General features: G+C 41.6%; 1 protein-coding gene across 3 annotated transcripts in view; it reads left to right on the forward strand.

Moving 5' to 3' along the window:
* The window catches only part of LOC132881548 (rho-associated protein kinase 2-like), a 240,113-nt gene that overhangs the window by 130,065 nt on the left and 85,967 nt on the right, over window positions 1-24,081 (forward strand). For all 3 annotated transcript variants that reach the window (XM_060914115.1, XM_060914116.1, XM_060914117.1), the window contains exons 16-17: window positions 21,830-21,936; window positions 22,018-22,177. In XM_060914115.1, the coding sequence (XP_060770098.1) occupies window positions 21,830-21,936; window positions 22,018-22,177 (267 nt within the window). The remainder of the gene's footprint in view (window positions 1-21,829; window positions 21,937-22,017; window positions 22,178-24,081) is intronic.

Raw genomic sequence — 24,081 nt, forward strand, 5'->3', positions numbered from 1 at the left:
AGTCTCTGTCCCAAAGTAACTGTTTCCACTCTCAGTGTCCCTGTGCCTTGTAATAAATCCACTTGAAACGTCTTGAAAGTTGAACTTTAATCCTCGTTTAACTATTACAAAGGTTCTAAGATACAGAGAGTCGGTGAGTCAATATCAGAGAGTCAGAGAGTCAGGTAAGAAAAACTGTTCGCTTCCACGGCTTCTCGAGATCTGCCCTGAGAAGCGCGAGACCATTCTTATATAGCTGAATGAATTCTAATTCTAATTCTTGAGAAGTGTGAGACAGTTCTAATTCTTGTTCTAATTCTTCACATATGAATTCTTAAGAAGCGTGAGGCAGTTCTAATTCTTAACATATGAATTCTGATTCTTTTAACCTTGCCACATATTATTCATCATCTTAATAAACTACTTATATGAAATTACACACTCAAATGAAATTATATATACCATGTAACATAAATTGTAATTCACATCTATATGAATTCTACTTTGGCCGTTACATACCCGGCCCCTAATTGCTTTCTATCCTAGAAACAATTACAATATTGAATGTACTTAAGAGTCCTTTTCATTCTGCTTCTTGAAGCAGGCAGAGTTTGGTGATCGGCCGCTCAAGTTCATTCATCTTCGTCTTGACTCGAACCTTGCGGACGACTCCATGTTCGTCCTCCACAGTCTTCACGATTCTTCCCATTAGCCATGATCCTCTAGGGGCTGATTCATTGACGATCAAGACTATATCTCCCGGGATGAAGTTGCGCGCTGGATTGTTCCATTTCTGTCTTTTCTGGAGTTGAGGCAGATATTCTTTGGTCCAGCATTTCCAGAACAGATCACTCATGTATTGGACTTGCCTCCATCTCTTGCGTGCGTAAGTATCATCCTTATCAAAGACACCCGGTGGTAGGTTGGGGTTAGTCTTGAGCAAGAGTAAGTGCTGCGGGGTAAGGGCTTCCAAGTCATTAATGTCATTAGAAGGCGTAGTGATAGGCCTACTATTCAAGATGGCTTCACATTCACAGAAGAACGTTTGAAGACCTTCCTCGTCCAAGCTTTGTTCTCTCAAAGTGGCATCCATGATCTTCCTGATGGAGCGGATGATTCTTTCCCACACCCCTCCGTGGTGGGATCCAGATGGTGGATTGAATAACCAAGTGATGTCACGTTGGAGCAAGCTGTTCTCGATTTGTGAAGTATTCCACGCCTTTATTGCCTTTCTCAGCTTGTGGTCGGCTCCAACGAAGTTGGTCCCTTTGTCGGATCTCATTTCCTTCACTTGACCCCTTCTCGCAATGAAGCGCCGCAGAGCTTGAATAAAGGAGTCGGTTTCCAATGATTTTGCCATTTCTATGTGGACCGCACGACATGCAAGGCAGGTGAATATCACCCCATATCTTTTTACAGACACTCTTCCCCGCTTGACGCTGAATGGCCCGAATAGATCCACGCCAGTTCTGGTAAAGGGTGGTTCATTTGGAAGAACTCTGTTTCTTGGTAGGTCTGCCATCATTTGTGTGCCTGATGCACCATGTTGTTTTCGACAGGTAATACACCGAGACCGCATTCTTCTGATTGATGAGGGAGCGTCAATGATCCAGTACCTTTGGTGTGTGTGAGACAAGACATGATTACGTCCACTGTGTCCTAAACACTCGTGCGCATCCTGGAGAATCAAGTCCGCCACGTGATGGTTCTTAGGGATGATCATTGGATGCTTGGCTTCTGCTGGCATGGATGCTCGACTGAGCCTCCCTCCAACGCGAAGGATTCCCTCTTCCAGTTGCGGATTGAGTCTGAAGATTCGACTACTCTTCTTAATGGAGTCCTTTCTCCGAAGAGCAGATATTTCCTCTTGGAAGTTATCGTTTTGACAATGGCTAATAATAGCGATCTCTGCTTTTTGCAGGTCATCCACAGTCAAGTACGTATGTTTGAGACCCTTTTTGTAGCTCAACATCTCTTTGTTCAGCTGTTGTTCATCCCTGTACAATCCTTTCAACTCTTTTCTCTTCCTAGACAGGTTCACCAGGGTTCGCTTGAGTTCTGTGAACCACGCCACAGCCTTCTTGAGACGTACCCATGAAGAGTAGTATTGGATTAGCTGCTGCATTGCATCAGTGCTTTCTACTGTGGTAGCGTTAACCAGCACGCCTTTCTTCACCTCAGGGTCCTCAGCCGTGAGCTCTTCTAGGTGATTGGGTTCGTCTGGCCACTCCCTTTCTGGTTTACTGAGGAAGCTGGGACCAGCAATCCAGACGTCATTCCTCATGAAGGCGTTCACCCTTTGACCCCTCGAGGCATAATCAGCAGGATTCAACTGAGTGTTGACATAGCTCCATTGATGCACCTTTGACGCTTGCAGAATTGTGGCGATCCTGTTTGCCACAAATGTTTTAAATCTGATGTTCTCATTGGCTATGTACTTGAGTACGGCAGTACTGTCTGTCCAAAACTTGGAATCTGATAGCGGCAACTGAAGCTCTTTCTTCAGCATGACATCCACCTTCACAGCTAAGGCAGCCGCCGTCAGCTCCAACCGCGGGATGGTAGTTGGTTTCAGAGGGGCGACCCTCGCCTTCCCCAAGACGAATGAACAGTGTACTTGGTTGCTGCTATTCTTCTGGACTAAGTACGTGACAGTACCATAGCCTATTTCACATGCGTCACAAAAATGATGCAGTTGAGCTTGCACAGTTTTGCCAAATCCAGGTGGCTTAAAGCATTGTGTTACTCGAAAGTCAGTGAGCTGTTGGAGTTCTTCAGTCCACTTGGTCCATTGTTGTGCGAGGTGTTCTGGCACAGTGTCATCCCAGGCTGTTCTTAGTCTACACAATTCTTGCAAGATGTTTCTAGCAGGTAGTATGACTGGTGACAACATTCCTAGTGGATCATAGACAGAGCTCATTGTAGACAGGATTCCTCTCCTGGTAAAAGGCTTCTGCTCAATGTTCACCTGAAACTTGAAATGATCTGACCGGATGCACCATTGTACTCCCAAGGCTCTCTTGATGGCGAGTGAGTCCTGGTCGAGATCAAGATCTTTGACTTCTGTTGCTCGGTCCTCAAGCGGAATGGTTAACAGCACGTTTCGACTGTTGGTCGTCCATTTTGTCAGTCTAAAGCCTCCTGTTTGACAAATGGCCGTCAAGTCGTGGAGTAGCTTGATCGCTTCCTGTTCTGAGTTAACTGATTTTAGACAATCGTCGACGTAAAAATTGTTCAATACTGTCTCCACAGCTGCTGCATCAAAAGTACTCCTGTTGTCCTCGGCACATCTTCTCAGCGCATAGTTCGCACAGCTGGGTGAAGAGGTGGCCCCGAACAAGTGTACCTCCATTCTGTACTCCTGCAGCTCCTTTGAGATATCCCCGTCAGGCCACCATAAAAACCTGAGAAGGTCTGCGTCTTCAGATGGGACCTTGACCTGGTGGAACATGGCCTCCACATCTGCCATAACTGCGATTGGCTCCTGACGAAATCGTGTTAAGACTCCAACCAGACTGCTTGTCATGTCAGGCCCTTGCAGTAGTTGCTCGTTAAGTGTGGTTCCCTGATATGAAGCACCGCAGTCGAATACCACTCGAAGTTTATGCTTCTTGGGGTGGTAGACAGCATGATGTGGAATAAACCACACCTTTCCATCACTCCTGTTAAGCTCTTCATCTGGGACCTTGACGGCGTATCCCTTGGTTATGACCTGGTTCATGAAGCTGACGTATTCCTCTCGGAACGTCTGGTTTCTCTGAAGCTTCTTTTTCATGTTGAGCGCTCGTTGCTCTGTCATTGCTCTATTGTTAGGCATTTTCACATCTTTGTTCTTCAATGGCAATCCGATAGAGTAGTGACCGTCAACCAGTTTTGTGGATGTGGTGACTCTGTCCATAAACAGTTGATCTTCCTTTGACATCTCAAGCTGCTCTCCTTGAGCATTCTCGGGAAAATCATATTTGAATTGCTGGGTCCACAATTCTTCAAGTCGAGCCACCGATATCCGATTAATTTGGATCTGTGGGCATCCGTCCTTTGACCAGCTTCCGATGTTCTCACGCAGCGGCCCGTTCACTGTCCATCCCAAGACTGTACGTACTGCATACGGTCCATCTTTCACGCTGCAGATTACCTCTTTTGGCTCTAAAGCCTTTGCGACATCAGTCCCAATAAGAAGATCGATATCTGCCTTGATCAATGGAATTCGTACACCTCGTAAGTGTGGCCACCTATCCACGTCCTCTTGGGTTGGGATATTCTCCTGACTAGCAGGTATGGCCCTTTGTGTAAACACACCAGTGAGCCCGACAAAGTCATCCCCCTCCAGACTGCTGACTTCTAGGTCTGGCAACACCTTGCACGAGACGGTCTTTTGGTCTCCCATAGTAGTAAGTAGGATGTTCACATTTTTTCCTTGCAGGTTAAGGTTGTTGGCTAGCTTGTTAGTGCAAAAGGAGGCGTTGCTCCCTGGATCCAGAAACGCATAACAGGTCAGCACCTTGTTGCCTTTCTTTGCCTTCACTCTCACCGGAACAATGGCGAGGACGGTTCCTACACCCCCAGCCCCCATCTGAGAGCAAGTTTCCCCTGCATCCACGAATCCACTGACCACAGTTTGTTCTTCCTGTAAAGACTCCTTTTTTGGTTCCTCCCTTGAAGTGTCTTCTTTTGTTATGTCTTTAGGTTTCTGCTTTATGTGTAACAGTGTAGGGTGTTTAGCTGAACACATCTCACAGCTCTTCTTTTCTTCACAGGCACTGCTCATGTGTCCTCCTATAAGACAGCTATAGCAGAGTCCTTTACTCTTAAGGAATTCCAATTTTTCTTTGTGCAGCTTTTTTTGAAGTTTCTTGCACTGTTCCATGGTATGCTCTCCCTGACAGAAGATGCACGGTTTCACGAAAGCCATGTTCATGTTTGGTTTCTTCTCTTTAGCTTTCTTGTTCTCGGCACCAGCGACATCTTTCACTACCCTCTGCTCTTTAGCTTCAGTGGCTAGCGTTATGATGGTTTTCTTGCCAGCTGGTTTTTCAGGTTGGCGCTTTGTTTGACCTGAGATTTCACCAAACACAGGGTGTGCTGCCATTTCAGCCTGTTTGGTTACAAATGACACCACGTCTTGGAACTTTGTTCGCCGATCTTTCTTCTGAATGTCAATGGCGACACTCCTGAATTTCTCCCTCAGCCTGTATGGGAGCTTGGAGATAACTGTGCGCATGTTCGCAGCATTCTCCATCTCATCCAAGTACTCTAGATCCGACATTGCATTGTTACAGTTGATCAGAAACAGAGCATATGCTTCAAGTGCCTTAGCGTCGTCCGACTTGATAGTAGGCCAATTTAAAGCCTTGTCCAGGTATGCCATCGAGATCTTATATTTGTCACCAAAGCGCTCCTTTAATAATTTCTTGGCTTGAGGGTAGCCCCGTTCAGGGTCCATATGAAGACAGCTGCGCACTAAGTCATTAGGCTGACCACATGTGTGCTGTTCCAAATAATAAAGCCGATCTTTGCTGTTTTCAGTCTTGCTTTCTATGCGATGCTCAAAAGCTCTCATGAATAGATGGTATTCCATTGGATCTCCTTTAAAAACTGGAATATTCGGCGAAGGCAATGTAGATAGCTTTTGTTGCTTTATTAGACTCTCAGTTATCTCATTTTGGCGTTGCATGACAGAAGCCAGGTTGTCTGTGTTTGCAGAATTGCCCTTTGAAGTAACAGGCTCTTGTCGCACAACAGGCATTGCATCGGCAGCTATTCCACTACTATGGCTATGCTGAGATACATTACTAGCCCCACTGCTCCTATTGCAGCTGACATGTTGTCTCCGAGTAGCCCTCAGTGAATCCACCCTACTGCCTTTAGAGCCGCTTGACACATCTGAGCCTTCATATTTTCTTAACACAGCTAATCTTGCATTCGATGCAGCGAGCTTTGCTTGTAACTCCAACTCTTCCTTTTCAGCTTTGAGCCGTAGCTCCTGCTCTTCCTTTTCAGCTTTGAGCCGTAGCTCCTGCTCTTCCTTTTCAGCTTTGAGCCGTAGCTCCTGCTTTTCCAAAGCCCTTTTCTGTTTCAACACAGCTGTCTCAGTTAACAAAGCGGCTTTCTCCATTTCAACTTTTAAGCGCTCAGAGCGAACCGATGATGCTACAGAAGCAGAAGAGACAGACTTGGTCTTTTTACTCTTTCTGGATGTAACTGAAATGCTATCTTCAGGATTTACCTCATTGTTCACTCTTTCAGACTCTTCTATGCGATGCGTTGCATCCTGTATCCATGATCTAACCTCTTGCACAAAATTGCATTGCTTATCATATCTTGGCTGAAACCAATCACTTTGATCTGTATTCATATTCTCTATGTATCCAAGTTGACTGTACAGGTCTTTGACATCAGCATTTATCTTACTGAATTCTTCTATCAGCTCTTCATACTCGGTTAACAATTCCTTTGTTATATTTTCCACGTTTGCATCATCATACATTAACTCACGCAATTCATTTTTTTTCTCAGTCAGTTTCTTTAGCTTTGCTCTTCTGGAGTCAATTCTTGTCTGCAGACTATTTTCCAATGACCGTTGTGTTGGTTTACGCTGACGTTTTTCCCTCGGAAGGCTTACCGTCTTTTCTTCTTCATCCGTCATGGTTGCTTTGAACGTCGGTCCGGTTTTTCGTTCCGATTCCACTTGCGACAGTCACGTTGAAGCCACGTCCACTTGTCAATCACCAGCCACGAGTGTAGCGCGCGATCGCGAAAGTTCAGAAGTCCCTCAGTAAATCCCTCGATGAATCTTCTTTCCAGTTTCAGCGAACCTCTCCAGCGTTTTGTAATCCGATGTCAAGCGAGTTTTTCTTACTAATGTAGAGGCTCGTTCGTAGTGAGACCTTGAGAAAAGTGCTATAGCTTACGCTGACGAAGTCTCTGTCCCAAAGTAACTGTTTCCACTCTCAGTGTCCCTGTGCCTTGTAATAAATCCACTTGAAACGTCTTGAAAGTTGAACTTTAATCCTCGTTTAACTATTACAAAGGTTCTAAGATACAGAGAGTCGGTGAGTCAATATCAGAGAGTCAGAGAGTCAGGTAAGAAAAACTGTTCGCTTCCACGGCTTCTCGAGATCTGCCCTGAGAAGCACGAGACCATTCTTATATAGCTGAATGAATTCTAATTCTAATTCTTGAGAAGTGTGAGACAGTTCTAATTCTTGTTCTAATTCTTCACATATGAATTCTTAAGAAGCGTGAGGCAGTTCTAATTCTTAACATATGAATTCTGATTCTTTTAACCTTGCCACATATTATTCATCATCTTAATAAACTACTTATATGAAATTACACACTCAAATGAAATTATATATACCATGTAACATAAATTGTAATTCACATCTATATGAATTCTACTTTGGCCGTTACATCTGGTTTACTATTTAATTAATGCACATACCTTTTAAACTCTTGTCCATTTATAATCAGACTTCTTGCATTCCACTGAAGAATGATTAACACCATTAGACATTTAACCAACTTGAGATTATCCATATTTATTATTTAACATTTCATGAATTTCATCAGCTTTGGTTGTGGTACCCAAAAATTCATTTGCAGTTTCCACAACTGATCTAATTCTGTCACTCTTCCTAGAGTGCTGTATTGTGACATTAACTATAGAATAGATAAATGCTATGAATTCATTTTTTCTTGATCAGTAGAGTCTCTTTTGAAATTCTTGTTTTGCATTCACAACATTCTATCACTGGGTTAGACTTTGGCAGGCCTACCTGTTGATATATGGTTCCCACCATTCTGTCTTGGAGTCCAAGAATTTTGCTCTGTTGGAGATACAAATCTGTTAACATTCATGTCTTTCTTATTTTTATTTATCTCCTTTAGTGCATTAGCATATGACACCTGATGAGTTAGTTTGTATTTCTGAACTTCTTTTGCCTCCTTCTGTCTCTCACACCCTCCATAGGCAGCACTATGCTGACCTCCACAGTTGCAACATTTTAACTGAACATTCTCCCCACATTTCCCATACTCATGTTCACCTCCACATTTTGCACATCTACGTTTACCTCTACATTGTGCTGCTACATGGCCAAAACGTTGACATTTAAAACATCGTATTGGAGGGGGAATGAATTCTTGCACTGGGTAGCTCATGAAACCCATTTGGATTTTGGCAGGCATTTCGTTCTTAAAAAAGAGTAAAACTGGCAAACTCTCTGTTTTTTCTTTGCCTTTTGTCAAGCGTTTTGCATCGACTATTTCTCCCCCTTTCAGATTGTTCTTGACCTCATCAATGGACAATGAAACTGGAATCCCAGTTATAACTCCTCTTTTCTTTGCCGCTATTCCTGGGATGTGTGATGTTATTTTAGAACGATTTAATGTAGTCTTCTTTCAGATCTTATCTCGCTGAGCTTCAGACGCTGCAAAAATCAGTAGCCTACCATTTCCCATAAATCGAACATGATTAATTTTACCTATTTCTTTTTCTATTGCTTTGGTAACATGAATGGGGTGTAGATCTGGCCCTCCATGTTGATCAAACACGATGATTACTTTCCAAACCTCTTTGTCTGGCTCCTTGGTTCGAGTTCTTAATTCAGGTTTGCTCCTTTTAACAGTGTCTATGGATTCATTGCTGCTGTTAGAATCTGATCTTGATTTCGCTTGTTTTTTCCTCACTTCCTCCCCAAACATTTCATCATCATCCAAACCATAATGATCTCTTATATTACTGCCATCTGATTCCTCTGCCATTGTCCACTTTACATTCACTGTACAGTAGTTTACTTTCAAACCTTCCGCGTTTGTTATCATTGTCCACCGTCCTTTCGGCCCTCCTTGTTCCCGACTCCAGACCTGCTCACTCACTGCCGGTACAACTCCGGAAGCTTTCTTTTTCTTTCTCCTCCTGTGTAAAGACCATAAGCGGAGGCTATCCACATCGGATCTGCTTTAATATCAACAGATCTTCGATTAAGGTATGTGAATCTTTTCATCATGGCACACCTTCAGCGTGTTCAGTGTGCTGAGTGCAGGATGTTTAGTCATTCTTCCTCCATCACTAGCGATAGCTTTATTTGTGATAAGTGCAGATTAGTTAGCTCTCTGATGGAGAAGATTACAGTGTTAGAAGCACGTGTCCAGGCTTTAGAGAAGGCCAGTGAGAATGAGAACAGTGTAGTTTCTGTAAGGGAAAGTCTGGATGCCCTAGGTGGAGTTAGTAATCCCCCAACTCTGGCATTAGAGCCCTTACAGCGGGGCGAATGGGTGATGACTCAGCGGCATAAGTGTAGAGCCAAAGCTACCACTGAGGCTCGCCCACGGGAGCACCACTCCTCTCCGTGTCACGTGTCGAACAGGTTTGCTCTCCTTAGTGATGCACCTACTGAAAAACCTGAGAGAGCTCTGGTTATAGGTGACTGTATCATACAGCACGTGAAATTAGCTCAGCCTTTAGGGGCACCAGCAGCTTTAGTCAGCTGTATACCGGGAGCCAGGGCGCTGGACATAGCAGGTAATCTTAGGGTCCAAGGCAAGCACAGGTTCTCAAAGATAGTTATCAATGCAGGAGCTAATGATATACGCCTTCGTCAGTCTGAGGTTAAAAAGATTAACTTTGTAGAGGTGTTTAAATTAGCGAAGGCGATGTCTGACACTGTAGTATGCTCTGGCCCCATCCCAATGCAGCGTGGCAATGTAGCTTACAGCAGGTTATGGTCGCTGAACTGCTGGTTGTCCAGGTGGTGCTCTGAAAACAGTGTGGGCTTTATAGATAATTGGGCGAATTTTGAGGGCACTGCTGGCCTGTTAGGGTGGGATGGTATCCATCCCACTTGGGAAGGTGCTGCTCTCATTTCCTGCAGCATACAGTGGTGCTTGAAAGTTTGTGAACTCTTTAGAATTTTCTATATTTCTGCATAAATATGGCCTAAAACATCATCAGATTTTCACACCAGTCCTAAAAGTAGATAAAGAGAACCCAGTTAAACAACTGAGACAAAAATATTATACTCGGTCATTTATTTATTGAGGAAAATGATCCAATATTACATATCTGTGAGTGGCAAAAGTATGTGAGCCTCTAGGATTAGCAGTTAATTTGAAGGTGAAATTAGAGTCAGGTGTTTTCAATCAATGGGATGACAATCAGGTGTGAGTGGGAACCCTGTTTTATTTAAAGAATAGGGATCTATCAAACTCTGATCTTCACAACACATGTTTGTGGAAGTGCATCATGGCACAAACAAAGGAGATTTCTGAGGACCTCAGAAGAAGCATTGTTGATGCTCATCAGGCTGGAAAAGGTTACAAAACCATCTCTAAAGAGTTTGGACTCCACCAATCCACAGTCAGACAGATTGTGTACAAATGGAGGAAATTCAAGGCCATTGTTACCCTCCCCAGGAGTGGTCGACCAACAAAGATCACTCCAAGAGCAAGGTGTGTAATAGTCAGCAAGGTCACAAAGGACCCCAGGGTAACTTCTAAGCAACTGAAGGCCTCGCTCACATTGACTAATGTTAATGTTCATGAGTCCACCATCAGGAGAACACTGAACAACAATGGTGTGCATGGCAGGGTTGTAAGGAGAAAGCCACTGCTCTCCAAAAAGAACATTGCTGCTCGTCTGCAGTTTGCTAAAGATCACGTGGACAAGCCAGAAGGCTATTGGAAAAATGTTTTTTGGATAGATTGGACCAAAATAGAATTTTTTGGTTTAAATGAGCAGCGTTATGTTTGGAGAAAGGAAAACACTGCATTCCAGCATAAGAACCTTCTCCCATCTGTGAAACATGGTGGTGGTAGTATCATGGTTTGGGCCTGTTTTGCTGCATCTGGGCCAGGACGGCTTGCCATCATTGATGGAACAATGAATTCTGAATTATACCAGCAAATTCTAAAGGAAAATGTCAGGACATCTGTCCATGAACTGAATCTCAAGAGAAGATGGGTCATGCAGCAAGACAACAACCCTAAGCACACAAGTCGTTCTACCAAAGAATGGTTAAAGAAGAATAAAGTGAATGTTTTTGGAATGGCCAAGTCAAAGTCCTGACCTTAATCCGATCGAAATGTTGTGGAAGGACCTGAAGCGAGCAGTTCATGTGAGGAAAGCCACCAACATCCCAGAGTTGAAGCTGTTCTGTACAGAGGAATGGGCTAAAATTCCTCCAAGCCGGTGTGCAGGACTGATCAACAGTTACCGCAAACGTTTAGTTGCAGTTATTGCTGCACAAGGGGGTCACACCAGATACCGAAAGCAAAGGTTCACATTCTTTTGCCACTCACAGATATGTAATATTGGATCATTTTCCTCAATAAATAAAAGACCAAGTATAATATTTTTGTCTCATTTGTTTAACTGGGTTCTCTTTATCTACTTTTAGGACTTGTGTGAAAATCTGATGATGTTTTAGGTCATATTTATGTAGAAATATAGAAAATTCTAAAGGGTTCGCAAACTTTCAAGCACCACTGTAGGTCATAGTCTCAGAACAGGCCTAGTTAATTTCTGACAATCCAGAGCCAAGGCCAGGGAGCAGACGAACAGGCTAAACTGACTGTCTGCTAGCTGCACAGAGTTGTCACTCAGGGTCCAGTACATCGAGACTGTGTCTGTTCCCTGAGCTAAACAAAAAGGTAGAAATATTTAGAGAGTTTGTCCCAGCAACCTAATCAATATACAACCCCGATTCCAAAAAAGTTGGGACAAAGTACAAATTGTAAATAAAAACAGAATGCAATAACTTACAAATCTCAAAAACTGATATTCTCATCTCATTCTCTCTAGCCGCTTTATCCTGTTCTACAGGGTCGCAGGCAAGCTGGAGCCTATCCCAGCTGACTACAGGCGAAAGGCGGGGTACACCCTGGACAAGTCGCCAGGTCATCACAGGGCTGGCACATAGACACAGACAACCATTCACACTCACATTCACACCTACGGTCAATTTAGAGTCACCAGTTAACCTAACCTGCATGTCTTTGGACTGTGGGGGAAACCGGAGCACCCAGAGGAAACCCACGTGGACACGGGGAGAACATGCAAACTCCGCACAGAAAGGCCCTCGCCGGCCACGGGGCTCGAACCTGGACCTTCTTGCTGTGAGGCGACAGCGCTAACCACTACACCACCGTGCCGCCAAAACTGATATTGTATTCACAATAGAACATAGACAACATATCAAATGTCGAAAGTGAGACATTTTGAAATTTCATGCCAAATATTGGCTCATTTGAAATTTCATGACAGCAACACATCTCAAAAAAGTTGGGACAGGGGCAATAAGAGGCTGGAAAAGTTAAAGCTACAAAAAAGGAACAGCTGGAGGACCAAATTGCAACTCATTAGGTCAACTGGCAATAGGTCATTAACATGACTGGGTAGAAAAAGAGCATCTTGGAGTGGCAGCGGCTCTCAGAAGTAAAGATGGGAAGAGGATCACCAATCCCCCTTATTCTGCGCCGACAAATAGTGGAGCAATATCAGAAAGGAGTTCGACAGTGTAAAATTGCAAAGAGTTTGAACATATCATCATCTACAGTGCATAATATCATCAAAAGATTCAGAGAATCTGGAAGAATCTCTGTGCGTAAGGGTCAAGGCCGGAAAACCATACTGGGTGCCCGTGATCTTCGGGCCCTTAGACGGCACTGCATCGCATACAGGCATGCTTCTGTATTGGAAATCACAAAATGGGCTCAGGAATATTTCCAGAGAATATTATCTGTGAACACAATTCGCCGTGCCATCTGCTGTTGCCAGCTAAAACTCTATAGTTCAAAGAAGAAGCCGTATCTAAACATGATCCAGAAGTGCAGACATCTTCTCTGGGCCAAGGCTCATTTAAAATGGACTGTGGCAAAGTAGAAAACTGTTCTGTGTTGATGTTTTCAAATCAAAATTTGAAGTTCTTTATGGAAATCAGGGACGCTGTGTCATTCGGACTAAAGAGGAGAAGGACGACCCAAGTTGTTATCAGCGCTCAGTTCAGAAGCCTGCATCTCTGATGGTATGTGGTTGCATTAGTGCGTGTGGCATGGGCAGCTTACACATCTGGAAAGACACCATCAATGCTGAAAAGTATATCCAGGTTCCAGAGCAACATATGCTCCCATCCAGATGACGTCTCTTCCAGGGAAGACCTTGCATTTTCCAACATGACAATGCCAAACCACATACTACATCAATTACAGCATCATGGCTGTGTAGAAGAAGGGTCCGGGTACTGAACTGGCCAGCCTGCAGTCCAGATCTTTCACCCATAGAAAACATTTGGGACATCATAAAACGGAAGATACGACAAAAAAGACCCAAGACAGTTGAGCAACTAGAATCCTACATTAGACAAGAATGGGTTAACATTCCTATCCGTAAACTTGAGCAACTTGTCTCCTCAGTCCCCAGACTTTTACAGACTGTTGTAAACGTCTCACAGTGGTAAACATGGCCTTGTCCCAACTTTTTTGAGATGTGTTGTTGTCATGAAATTTAAAATCACCTATTTTTTCTCTTTAAGTGATACATTTTCTCAGTTTAAACATTTGATATGTCGTCTATGTTCTATACTGAATAAAATATGGAATTTTGAAACTTCCACATCACTGCATTCCATTTTTATTTACAATTTGCACTTTGTCCCAACTTTTTTGGAATCGGGGTTGTAAAATTGGATCATACTGACTGTACAGCTGCTGCCAGCACCTTTGATCTAAAGGTGGGGCTATTAAATATTAGATCTCTTACATCTAAACACTAATGGTTAATGAACTCATTACTGATCAGGAGTTTAATGTACTTTATTTAACTGAAACATGGATTAAGCCAAATGAATATATAGCATTAAATGAAGCGAATCCTCCTAGATACAGTGATATACACCAGCCTCGTTTAACTGGCAGAGGAGGAGGCGTTGCGGTTATTTATAATGATTATCTAGGTGTAACACAAAAACCTGGTTATAAATGTAATACATTTGAAGTTCTTCATACTCATATAATGTATGTAGCCTCGAAAAATAAGTCTACCTAGTTAATTCCATTACTTATTATTTACAGGCCCCCGGGGCCATATTCTGAGTTTCTTTCTGAATTTGCAGATTTTATCTCAGATCTGGTTATTTCCTTAGACAAAGCTTTAGTTATCGGAGATTTTAATATTCACTTCGATAACCCAGAAGACCCTTTGAAAACAGTGTTTGTGTCCATTTTAGATTCAGTAGGGATTAATTAGATTGTCATAGGACCCACCCATAATTGTGGTCACACCCTCGATTTAATACGAACATTCGGGTTAAACGTAGAAAATATAGTCATTCTTCCACAGTCTGAAGTTATCTCAGATCATTATCTCATCTCATTCAAAATATGTCTGAATAATAAAATATGCACCTCACCATGCTACTGTATTAAACGTACTTTCACGTCAACTACTGCACAGAGCTTTATAAATGATCTCCCAGAGTTATCAACTTTGATTGGGTCACTGTCAGCTCCTACAGAACTTGATCAGGCAACTGAATGCTTAGAGTCAATATTCTGCCATACTTTAGATAATGTAGCTCCTCTTAAAAGGAAAATGGTCAGAGACAAAAAATTAGCACTCTGGTATAATGATGACACTCGCACATTAAAACAGACCACTCGAAAATTGGAACGTAAATGGCGTCAAACAAAATTGGTAGTGTTCAAATTAGCATGGAAGGAGAGCTTCCTGAAGTATAGAAAAGCTCTTCGTGCTGCTAGATCAACATATCTCTCCTCCCTAATAGAAGATAACAAAAATAATCCTAGATTCCTATTTAATACTGTAGCAAAATTAACCAGGAATAAGTCCACTATAGACACATGCACACCTGTAGTATGTAGTAGCAACGATTTCATGAATTTTTTTAATGACAAAATTGAGAATATCTGACAAAAAATTCAAACTACTAATTTAAGGTCAGACAATGTAAGTCACCTTGTAGTTAACAATATAACTGTATCAGATCATCAATTAGAATGTTTTACTCCCCTAAAAGAAACTGAATTACTTTCATTACTTTCATGAACTGCTTCTAAAAATAATAAATTATTCTCTTAGGATTGGCTATGTACCCAAATCCTTTAAACTAGCAGTTATCAAACCCCTGATTAAAACCCTGACCTTGATCCCTGTCAGCTGTCCAATTATTGGCCAATATAAAACCTCCCCTTTATCTCCACGATCCTTGAAAAAGCTGTGGCACAGCAGTTATGCTTATATTTACATAGGAATAACATCCATGAAATGTATCAGTCAGGATTTAGACCTCATCATAGCACAGAGACAGCTCTGGTTAAAGTAGTAAATGACCTGCTGTTGGCGTCTGATCAGGGCTGTGTCTCACTGCTTGTGTTGCTTGACCTTAGTGCAGCATTTGATACCATTGATCATTCCATTCTTCTGGATAGACTAGAAAATGTGGGAGTTAAGGGAACAGCCCTCTCTTGGCTCAGGTCTTATTTAACTGATCGCTATCATTATGTTGATATAAATGGTGATATTTCTAGATATACTGAGGTAAAGTTTGGTATTCCACAAGGTTCTATCTTGGGTCCACTGCTTTTTTCTTTATATATGTTACCTCTGGGTGATATTATTCATGAACATTGTATTAATTTCCACTGTTATGCTGATGATACACAGTTGTATGTTTCTGCAAAACCTGATGAGAGACACCAGCTTAATAGAATTGAGGAATGTGTGAAGGACATTAGACACTGGATGCTTATTCATTTCCTTCTGTTTAACTCTGACAAGACTGAAGTACTTGTACTAGGACCACATGCAGCTAGAAGTAAGTTTTCTGATTACACAGTAACTCTGGATGGCCTTTCTGTTTCTTCGCGTGTAGCAGTAAAAGACCTTGGAGTGATTATTGACCCCAGTCTTTCATTCAAAACTCACATTGATAACATTACCTGGATAGCTTTCTTTCATCTCAAAAATATTGCTAAGATAAGAAATTTAATGTTACTACATGATGCAAAAAAACTAGTTCATGCTTTCGTTACCTCCAGGTTGGATTATTGTAATTCCTTACTGTCTGGATGTTCCAATAAGTGCATAAACAAGCTCCAGTTAGTTCAAAATGCAGCAGCAAGAGTCCTTATTAGAACTAGAAAATATGACCACATCACCCCTGTCTTATCCACACTGCATTGGCTCCCAATCAAATTTCATATTGATTATAAAATACTACTATTGAACTTTAAAGCACTGAATGGTCTCACACCGCAGTACCTGAGTGAACTTCTGCTCCTCTATGACCCGCCACGCCTACTTAGATCAAAAGGTGCAGGCTATCTGCTGGTACCTCATGTAGTGAAGGCTACATCAGGGGGCAGAGCCTTTTCTTACAAAGCCCCACAGTTATGGAACAGCCTTCCAAGTAGTGTTCGAGAATCAGACACAGTCTCAGTGTTTAAGCTGAAAACGTATCTGTTTAGTCAAGCCTTTTCTTAATGGTGTTTATGAGGTAAAGGTGTAGATCTGGAGGGTCCTCAGACATAGAGTGTTTTGGTAAACTGGGATGTATGGATGCTGTCAGTCCCCACTCGCTTGCTCACTCGAGTTTGTTGACGGTGTAGTGGCTGGCTGCTTTATGTCCCGGGGCTCCCTCATGCCTGTGTTACCTTCTGGCTCTCCCATTTTAGTTATGCTGTCATAGTTAGTTGCCAGAGTCCCTGCTTGTACTCAGTGCAATATGTATACTGTCCCTATTTATTCAGGTGACATTGGGCATACCTAGCAACCTGTGTTTTCTCTTTCTTCCCCCCCCTCCAAAAAAAATCTGTCCCTCTGAGTTACATGTTGGTCCTGGGATCGAGATGTTGACTTCTTCTGCTCCTTGGACCTGCCTGATCCATCCTGGTGCCCTGTGCCTGGTTGGAGTCTCATCGCATTGCTCCTGTGGAGGGCGGCCCCATGTGGACAGTTGGGGGTCGCGCCTGGAGGATGCTCTGGACTCTTGCAGTGGTGCTTTTGTGGTTGGGGACTGCAGTTGACTTGCTGACTTTAGGACTGCAGTTGTCATGAACAATTTTGCATTCGGGTTTCCATCGGTGGGGGGTTGATAGCATCAACGAAGCTGCCTTTATGTTAGGACTGTTAATGTTATAGTCATGTTGTCTGTTGTTGCCCAGATGGGGATGGGTTCCCTTTTGAGTATGGTTCCTCTCAAGGTTTCTTCCTCATGTCGTCTGAGGGAGTTTTTCCTTGCCACCGTCACCACAAGCATGCTCATTGGGGATAGATTAGGGATAAAATTAGCTCATATTTTAAGTCGTTCAAATTCTGTAAAGCTGCTTTGCGACAATGTTTATTGTTAAAAGCGCTATACAAATAAACTTGACTTGACTTGCCTTCAGACCGTGACAGCTGGCAAAAAACTGTTCACAGTGCTGTCAGTTCCTTTGAGGACGATTGGAGAGCAAACCTGGAGGACAAAAGGAGCATAAGGAATAATAAACCAACCACTGCTCCCAACCCTATTTCATGCTGACCCCCAACCTCTGTGGCCGAACCTGTCTGTCGAGGATAGGTCTCATCAGTCACAAAAGAGCCTGTAGCTGACGTGGACATTCCCCCTCATAAATATTCATTTGCAAATCAAAGCCAAGAAGGAGACAATTAAGTGAGGAATGAATGAGGGAATAAAGAAGTGAGTGACTGAATGAGGAAGTGATAAAGTAAGATTGGCTCTAAGGATGTAAGTGAGTAATGGAGGAAGGAAGAGAGTGACGTGAATGAGGTATTGAGTGAGGGCATATATAAGGTACTGAGTGGGGGAGTAAATAAGGTATTGAGAGGGAGTGAATGAGGTACTGAGTGGGGGAGTGAATGAGGTACTGAGTGAGGAAGTGAATGAGGGTGAATGAAGGAGTGAAGAAGTGGATGAGTTACTGAGTGTTACTGAATCATACATTATTATTATTATTATTATTATTATTATTATTATTATTATTTATATTGCAATGAGGACTTTGCTTAGCATCCATTGACATGAGTCTTCCAATAATCTCTGTTGGCCATGGCAATTTGGAGTTTGTTATATGTGAGCCCAGTGTCTTCAAGTAATTGGTTGATGTACATTTTTGCAGGTCTTCCTCTAACACGTCTTCCATGAGCTCCCATAAGAGCACATGAGCTATGAGTTCCTCTTTGCTGCACCAACAATGGCCTGTGAATCTCAGTGTATATTTTTGGCTGGTTTCTGAGATTCGGGGAAGTTCTCCATAAAGTTCTTTATTTGTGATGTATTGTTTCCATTATATGTTGAATGCAGCGCGATGCATTCTAGTGTATGCACCATTTATTGATTTCTCCATTGGTTTTGTCATTGTCCATGTAATGGAACCATATACCAGAATTGATTCAACTGCTGCTCTGAAGAAGTCCCTTTTCATCTTCTGTGGAAGCTTTGATTTCCATATCTTATCAAGGCCATTCAGCGCTCCCCAAGCTTTTCTGATTCTAGACTCCATATCTTTCTTGGATTCAGCTATGAAACTTCCCAAGTATTTGAAATCGTCTCCTGATTTTATTTCTTCATCATTCAAAGAGTGCAGAATTGTATCATGCATTTGATTGAAAGACATGTATTTGGTTTTTGAGGCATTAATTTAAAGTCCTATTTCCCTTGCAACTTTCTCTGTACTATGTAAGAGAGTCATGGCATCATTCAGATGGTCGCAGATTACCGCTCAATCATCAGCATAATCAGCATCTGTGATCTTCTTTGCTGGATGTCTTCTGCTTCTCCTTTGTTATGTAAATTCTAGGTGGTGGTTGGTGTCAAGAGCCTTTCTAAGGACAGTCAAGGCAGATAATGAAGATGAATGGTGCCAGGTTAGCACCTTGAAGGACCCCTGTGGTTATCTCAGAGAAATCTGTGTCACCATCAACTGATCGAACATGTGCCTTGGTGTTATGGTACAGCATCATGATGGCATTGACTGTTTCCTCCGGTAATCGATAGGCAAGCAAAATTTCTTTCAGTTTTCCTTTATGAACAGAATCAAACACTTTGGTAAAATCAATAAAGAGTAGAACTGCTGCTCAATTTTTGCTTTTCACTTCTTCTATGATGTGTCTGATGGTGAGAATTTGTCCAGCAGTGGATCTATTAGCGCAGAAGCCATTTTGGGTTTTGCATATGATTTTGTCTAGTTCAGGTCGTATTTTTTTCAGCAGCATTAGGTTGTAAATTTTAATGGCAATACCAGTTAGCATGATTCCTTGATAGTTCTTAGTGAAGCCCAAATCTCCTTTTTTGGGTACTGATATGATACAGCTCTGCGTCCAGCTATTTATTGCCTTTTGTTGGTAGACAGCATTGCATGATTTTAAAAGTGTGTCATTGAGTTCTCCTAATTTCCAGACCTCAGCCGGAGTGCCATCAAGTCCAGGTGCTTTTCCATTTTGAGTGCATTTTAGGGCATCTTCTAATTCATCCATGGAGAAGGGACCTTTTTCACATTCAATTCATTTGGGACGATGCAGTTGATAGTACCTTCAGTGGTTACAGGTGGTTTTCCCAGTAGGTCTTTAAAGTGGTTCTTCCAAAGTTCAAGACACTCATCTTGGCTCCGAGCTTTCAGTCTAGATTTGCTTGATTTCTTTCTTCCACAAATCTCATTTATCGTATTCCAAGGTGTAGCTGATTTTCTGTTGTCATTTGCATCCTTAATGATATCAGTCTTGTTCTGAAGATATTCCATTTGCTCAATTTTGTAAGTCTCACGGAGTGCAGATTTTGCTTGGCTAAAAGTGATTTCATTTTCTAGAGATGTAGAGTTTCAAATTTGTGCTGTATGCTGAAGTTCTCTCTACATATTTTTGCTATTTCCCAAGGAGCATGCCTCTTGGTTTTGGGTTTTAACAGGATTGTAGCAGAGGTGGCTTCCTTGCAAGCTTCTATAGAATTATTGTAGGTGTCATTTGGGGTAGTTGACTGTTATCTTGTAAAACAGCAAATCTGTTTGAGTTCAATGGTAAAGTTGTTACCAATGTCAGTGTTCTTTCTCAGGGTGGACCAGTCATACGGTGGATTTTTGTTTGGATTTGGCATGAAGACTCAGACATAATTTTGCTGATACAACTTGATAGTCAGATTCCACACTTAGAAAAGATGAGAAGGCCTTACATTTTTTTTGCACTATTCTTCCATTTTCGATTGATGATCACATAGCAAATCTCAAATTGACTACCATTTTGTCCTGAGTAAGTCCAGAGTTGATTGTCTTTTCTGAAACTTTGTATTTAGGCAGGTCAGTTGGTTTTCTTCGATAAAGTTCTTGAGCATTATGCCATTTCTCTTTGTCTCAGTATGATATGAAACTCTGTGGCTGCTGGATTTCCCAAGTTAGGCATTTAAGTCACCACCGGTGATTACAAAGTTGTGCTTTGAGATTTACCTCAGAGAAGCAGTTATCTCTTGATAGAAATTTTCAACATCAGACTCATAATGAACATTATGAAAATCACCTGCTTGGCTGTAGCAGGTGATTACTGTTGACTTGGGGTTACCTTTGAAGTTGGCAATCAGGATTCAAGGTGATATTTTCTCTACATTGATTAGTGCTTTACGAGCCTGTGGGCTGAGAAGAAAGCCCACTCCACTCATAGACGCTACTGCATTGTTCTTCCAGGCTGATGTTGTTATGATAGCCCAGTCGCCTACGGCTTGTTCTTTAGTCTCCAAATCATCGTGACAGATTCTGTGCTCTTGTAGACAAACAATTTCATGTTTTGTGATTTTGGCAGAGTGTATGAGTTCTGGAATTTTGGCTTCAACTGTAACCTGAGCCACATTAACAGGACACACTCCTTGGTCACCAACGCGACGAGCGATATGGTATGAATTTGATTGTACTTGCCTCATTGTTTGCTTTCAGTCACTACAATTACATTTGTGGTCACAACTCCATATAATTGTGAGCAGTACTCTAAATTTGTTGTGGTTGTGTCTTGTCGAGATCAAGTTGTGGTACTACCTTGATTTGCTTCACCACTGGTAATATGAACTAGAAGCTGCATTATTGAGCATGTTTCATAGAACCATCTGACATCCTGCCTCCTGATGTCTTCAAGCAGTTTTCTAAGGGATACTCAGCCATAGGTAGACTGCCAACCAAGGCTAACGAGTTCTACCAACCCGGACACAGTATGGGGAGTGACTAAGGATTTGAATGAAGGAAAGAATGAGTTATTTGAGAGTAATGGATTGATGGAGAGTGAACAACTAATGGAGAAAGTGGGGGAAGCATAGAGGGGTTTTTTTGAGATTTTTTTTTTAGGTGAGTGAGGGAATGAATGTGCAGGCAGCTGAGGAGTGAGAAAGGGGGTGCTGATGTAGAAAAAGACTAAGAGTGGGAAAGGATATTAAAGAAAAAGTGGGAACGTGTGAGTAGGGTAGAGTAATAACATGAGGGAATATGTGAGAAAGTTTGAGATTGAGAGAAGGAGGAAGGGAGTGAGTGGATATGTGAAACTGAATAATAAAATGAAAGGATATGTAAGTATAAGGACGAAGGAGGTTGGATGAGATAAACCACATGGCTGTAACAGTGTAAGTGTGCTTGGGTTGGTGTGCAGAAATGAATGTGTAATATGTTCCTCCTCTTTTCCTCTCTCCTCAACACACACTGGGCCCTTGTTTCTCCATAATGTGTAGTGCTGTTGTGTTTGGGTGGAGTATCCCATGTGGAGAGTAAACACTGCTATTTTGGGTGCAGAGTCCACTGGCAGGTAGCTGATGTTATGTCTCAAAAGCCAGAATATTTCTTCATTTCTCTATTAAATGTTTTTCAGTGTGTATCTCGGGTCTGGAGGAAGAGCTGAAACAAACGAAGAGCTTGCTCTCTAAGGCTGAGGGTGAGAAAAGACAGCTACAGGAGGAACTGACTGACTTGGAGAAGGTGTGTGTGTGTGTGTGTGTGTGTGTGTGTGTGTGTGTGTGCGCGTGTGTGTGTAAAAGCTGTGTTGTTTTCTGCATATAGGTGAGGAGTGAGCAAGAGATCGACCTTACTTTCAAGGTTAAATCTATTCAGCAGCGATTAGAGCAAGAAGAAGAGGAGCACAACGCCACCAAAACCCACCTTGCTGACCACAGCAAACTCAACCAGTCCATCGAAGAGGCCAAGTCTGAAGCGCTGAGAGGTAAAAATCAGAACAATTTGACTTGAATCATTGTACTGTTGTAATAATTTGTTTGAATGAAAGTAAAAGTCATGATCAAGAAAATTACTCAAGTAAGCGTGTATAAGGTGAAAACCTTAAATACTACTTGAGTAAAAGCTTTACAGATTATTTTGTTTACATGTCTACAATTGTCACAACTCAAAAAATTTTTTAAAAAGTTCTAAATCTGAGGAATGCATCCTGAAGTGAACATCAACTCCATCATCAACAGTATATATCAAAAAAGATTACCTGACTAGCTGACTCATACAGATTTCTAGCTACATCAGTAGTTATCTAGCTACGATGCCTCTTTCTTATTTATTTATTTGTTTGTTTGTTTGTTTGTTTAGAACAACAAACAAGCATTTTTGAACATTAAAGTGACATCCTAAGCTGAATACAGAGCTTTCAATGTCTAAAATGGTAAAAGGCTAGCTAGTCTAGCTCTGTCAGCTAGCTGTTGACTTGGATGCTGAGATGTGAAACACAAATATCTCCACAGGTTTTGGCTTGCATAACTTGCAGATCATTGTCTCACTGATTTATTTTGTTTATTTGATAAATTTATTGACTTTTCTTTATTTATTTTATTTAAATTCAAATTTCTTTATTTGAATTTCATTAAATATACAGTATATGGATATGTTGGCGTATGCAAAATGGCCCAAGAATATTTCAGAACAAGAAGCATTCGACTAGGAAGAATGGCTGAAAATTCCTAAAACACGAACATGACGATTCCTAGTTGGCTACAAAAAGCATTTGCAACCTGGGATATCTGCAAAAGTGGGTGTCACTAGGTACTGACTTGGCATATAGCAAAATTACTTTTTTTATTTTAACAATAATAATAATAATAATAAAGAAGAAGAAATAAGCTCAATTTATATAGTGCCTTTCACATACACAAGAATGCTTTACAGAGTAGGGGGAAGAGTAAAAAATAAAACAGTTAAACACAGATCAAACACAACATGACAACAGAGCTAGACAGACAAAAAAATGATAACAAAAAAGGTGAGATTTAAGATGAGTCTTGAATTGTGTGATGGAAGAAATTTCCTTCCGTATTCCAGAGTTTTGGCACTGTGACACTGAAAGCTCTGCCACCAGTGGAATAGAGCCTATATTTGGGAATCAATAATAAACTAGATTCAGTTGACATTAATCTGCGGGAAATGGTGTAAGGATGTAGCATGTCTTTTAGGTAAGTGGGGCAAGGCCATGAAGGATCTTAAATGTAAAGCAGGAGTTTGTACTGGATGTGAAAAGAAACTACAAACAATGTAGATGGTAAGGGTGATGTGAGGTGTATGTTTAGTATGAGTGAGAAGTCTGGCTGCTGAATTTTGAATATATTGCAACCAAGCAGTTGTTTTAATCAGGAAGCCATAAGAAGGACATTGCAGTAATCTAAGTGTGATCAGTAAAGGCAAGAATAAGCATTCAGCATCGTTCATTGAGTTAGAGTTTCAAAGGTGTGCAATATTATGAAAGTGAGAAAATGTTGTTTTAACCAAGGAGCTTCCATGAGAATCAAAGGAAAGTGTTTGATCAAAAATGACACCAAAGTTGTGTGTGCTTTGTGTAGACTCAACCATATCACCCTAAATATTAAGTCAAAGAGATGATTGTTTAGATAAGAGATATTCAGTACCAATGAGTAGAGCTTCTGTTTTATCTGTGTTCAATCTGAGACAGTAAGATTCCAGCCAAGCCTTTACATTATGGATGCAGGCAGATAGTGAAGGAGTGGAAGAGATGAGTTACACCTAGTACTAATATAGGTCTGCATATCATCAGCATAACAGTGAAATTGGAGACAATGTTGACAAATTATTTGACCAAGTGTTTGTGTGTATGAAAATGCAAATAAAATG

Source organism: Neoarius graeffei, chromosome 2 (genome assembly GCF_027579695.1).
Source record: "Neoarius graeffei isolate fNeoGra1 chromosome 2, fNeoGra1.pri, whole genome shotgun sequence".
Taxonomy (NCBI): Eukaryota; Metazoa; Chordata; class Actinopteri; order Siluriformes; family Ariidae; genus Neoarius; species Neoarius graeffei.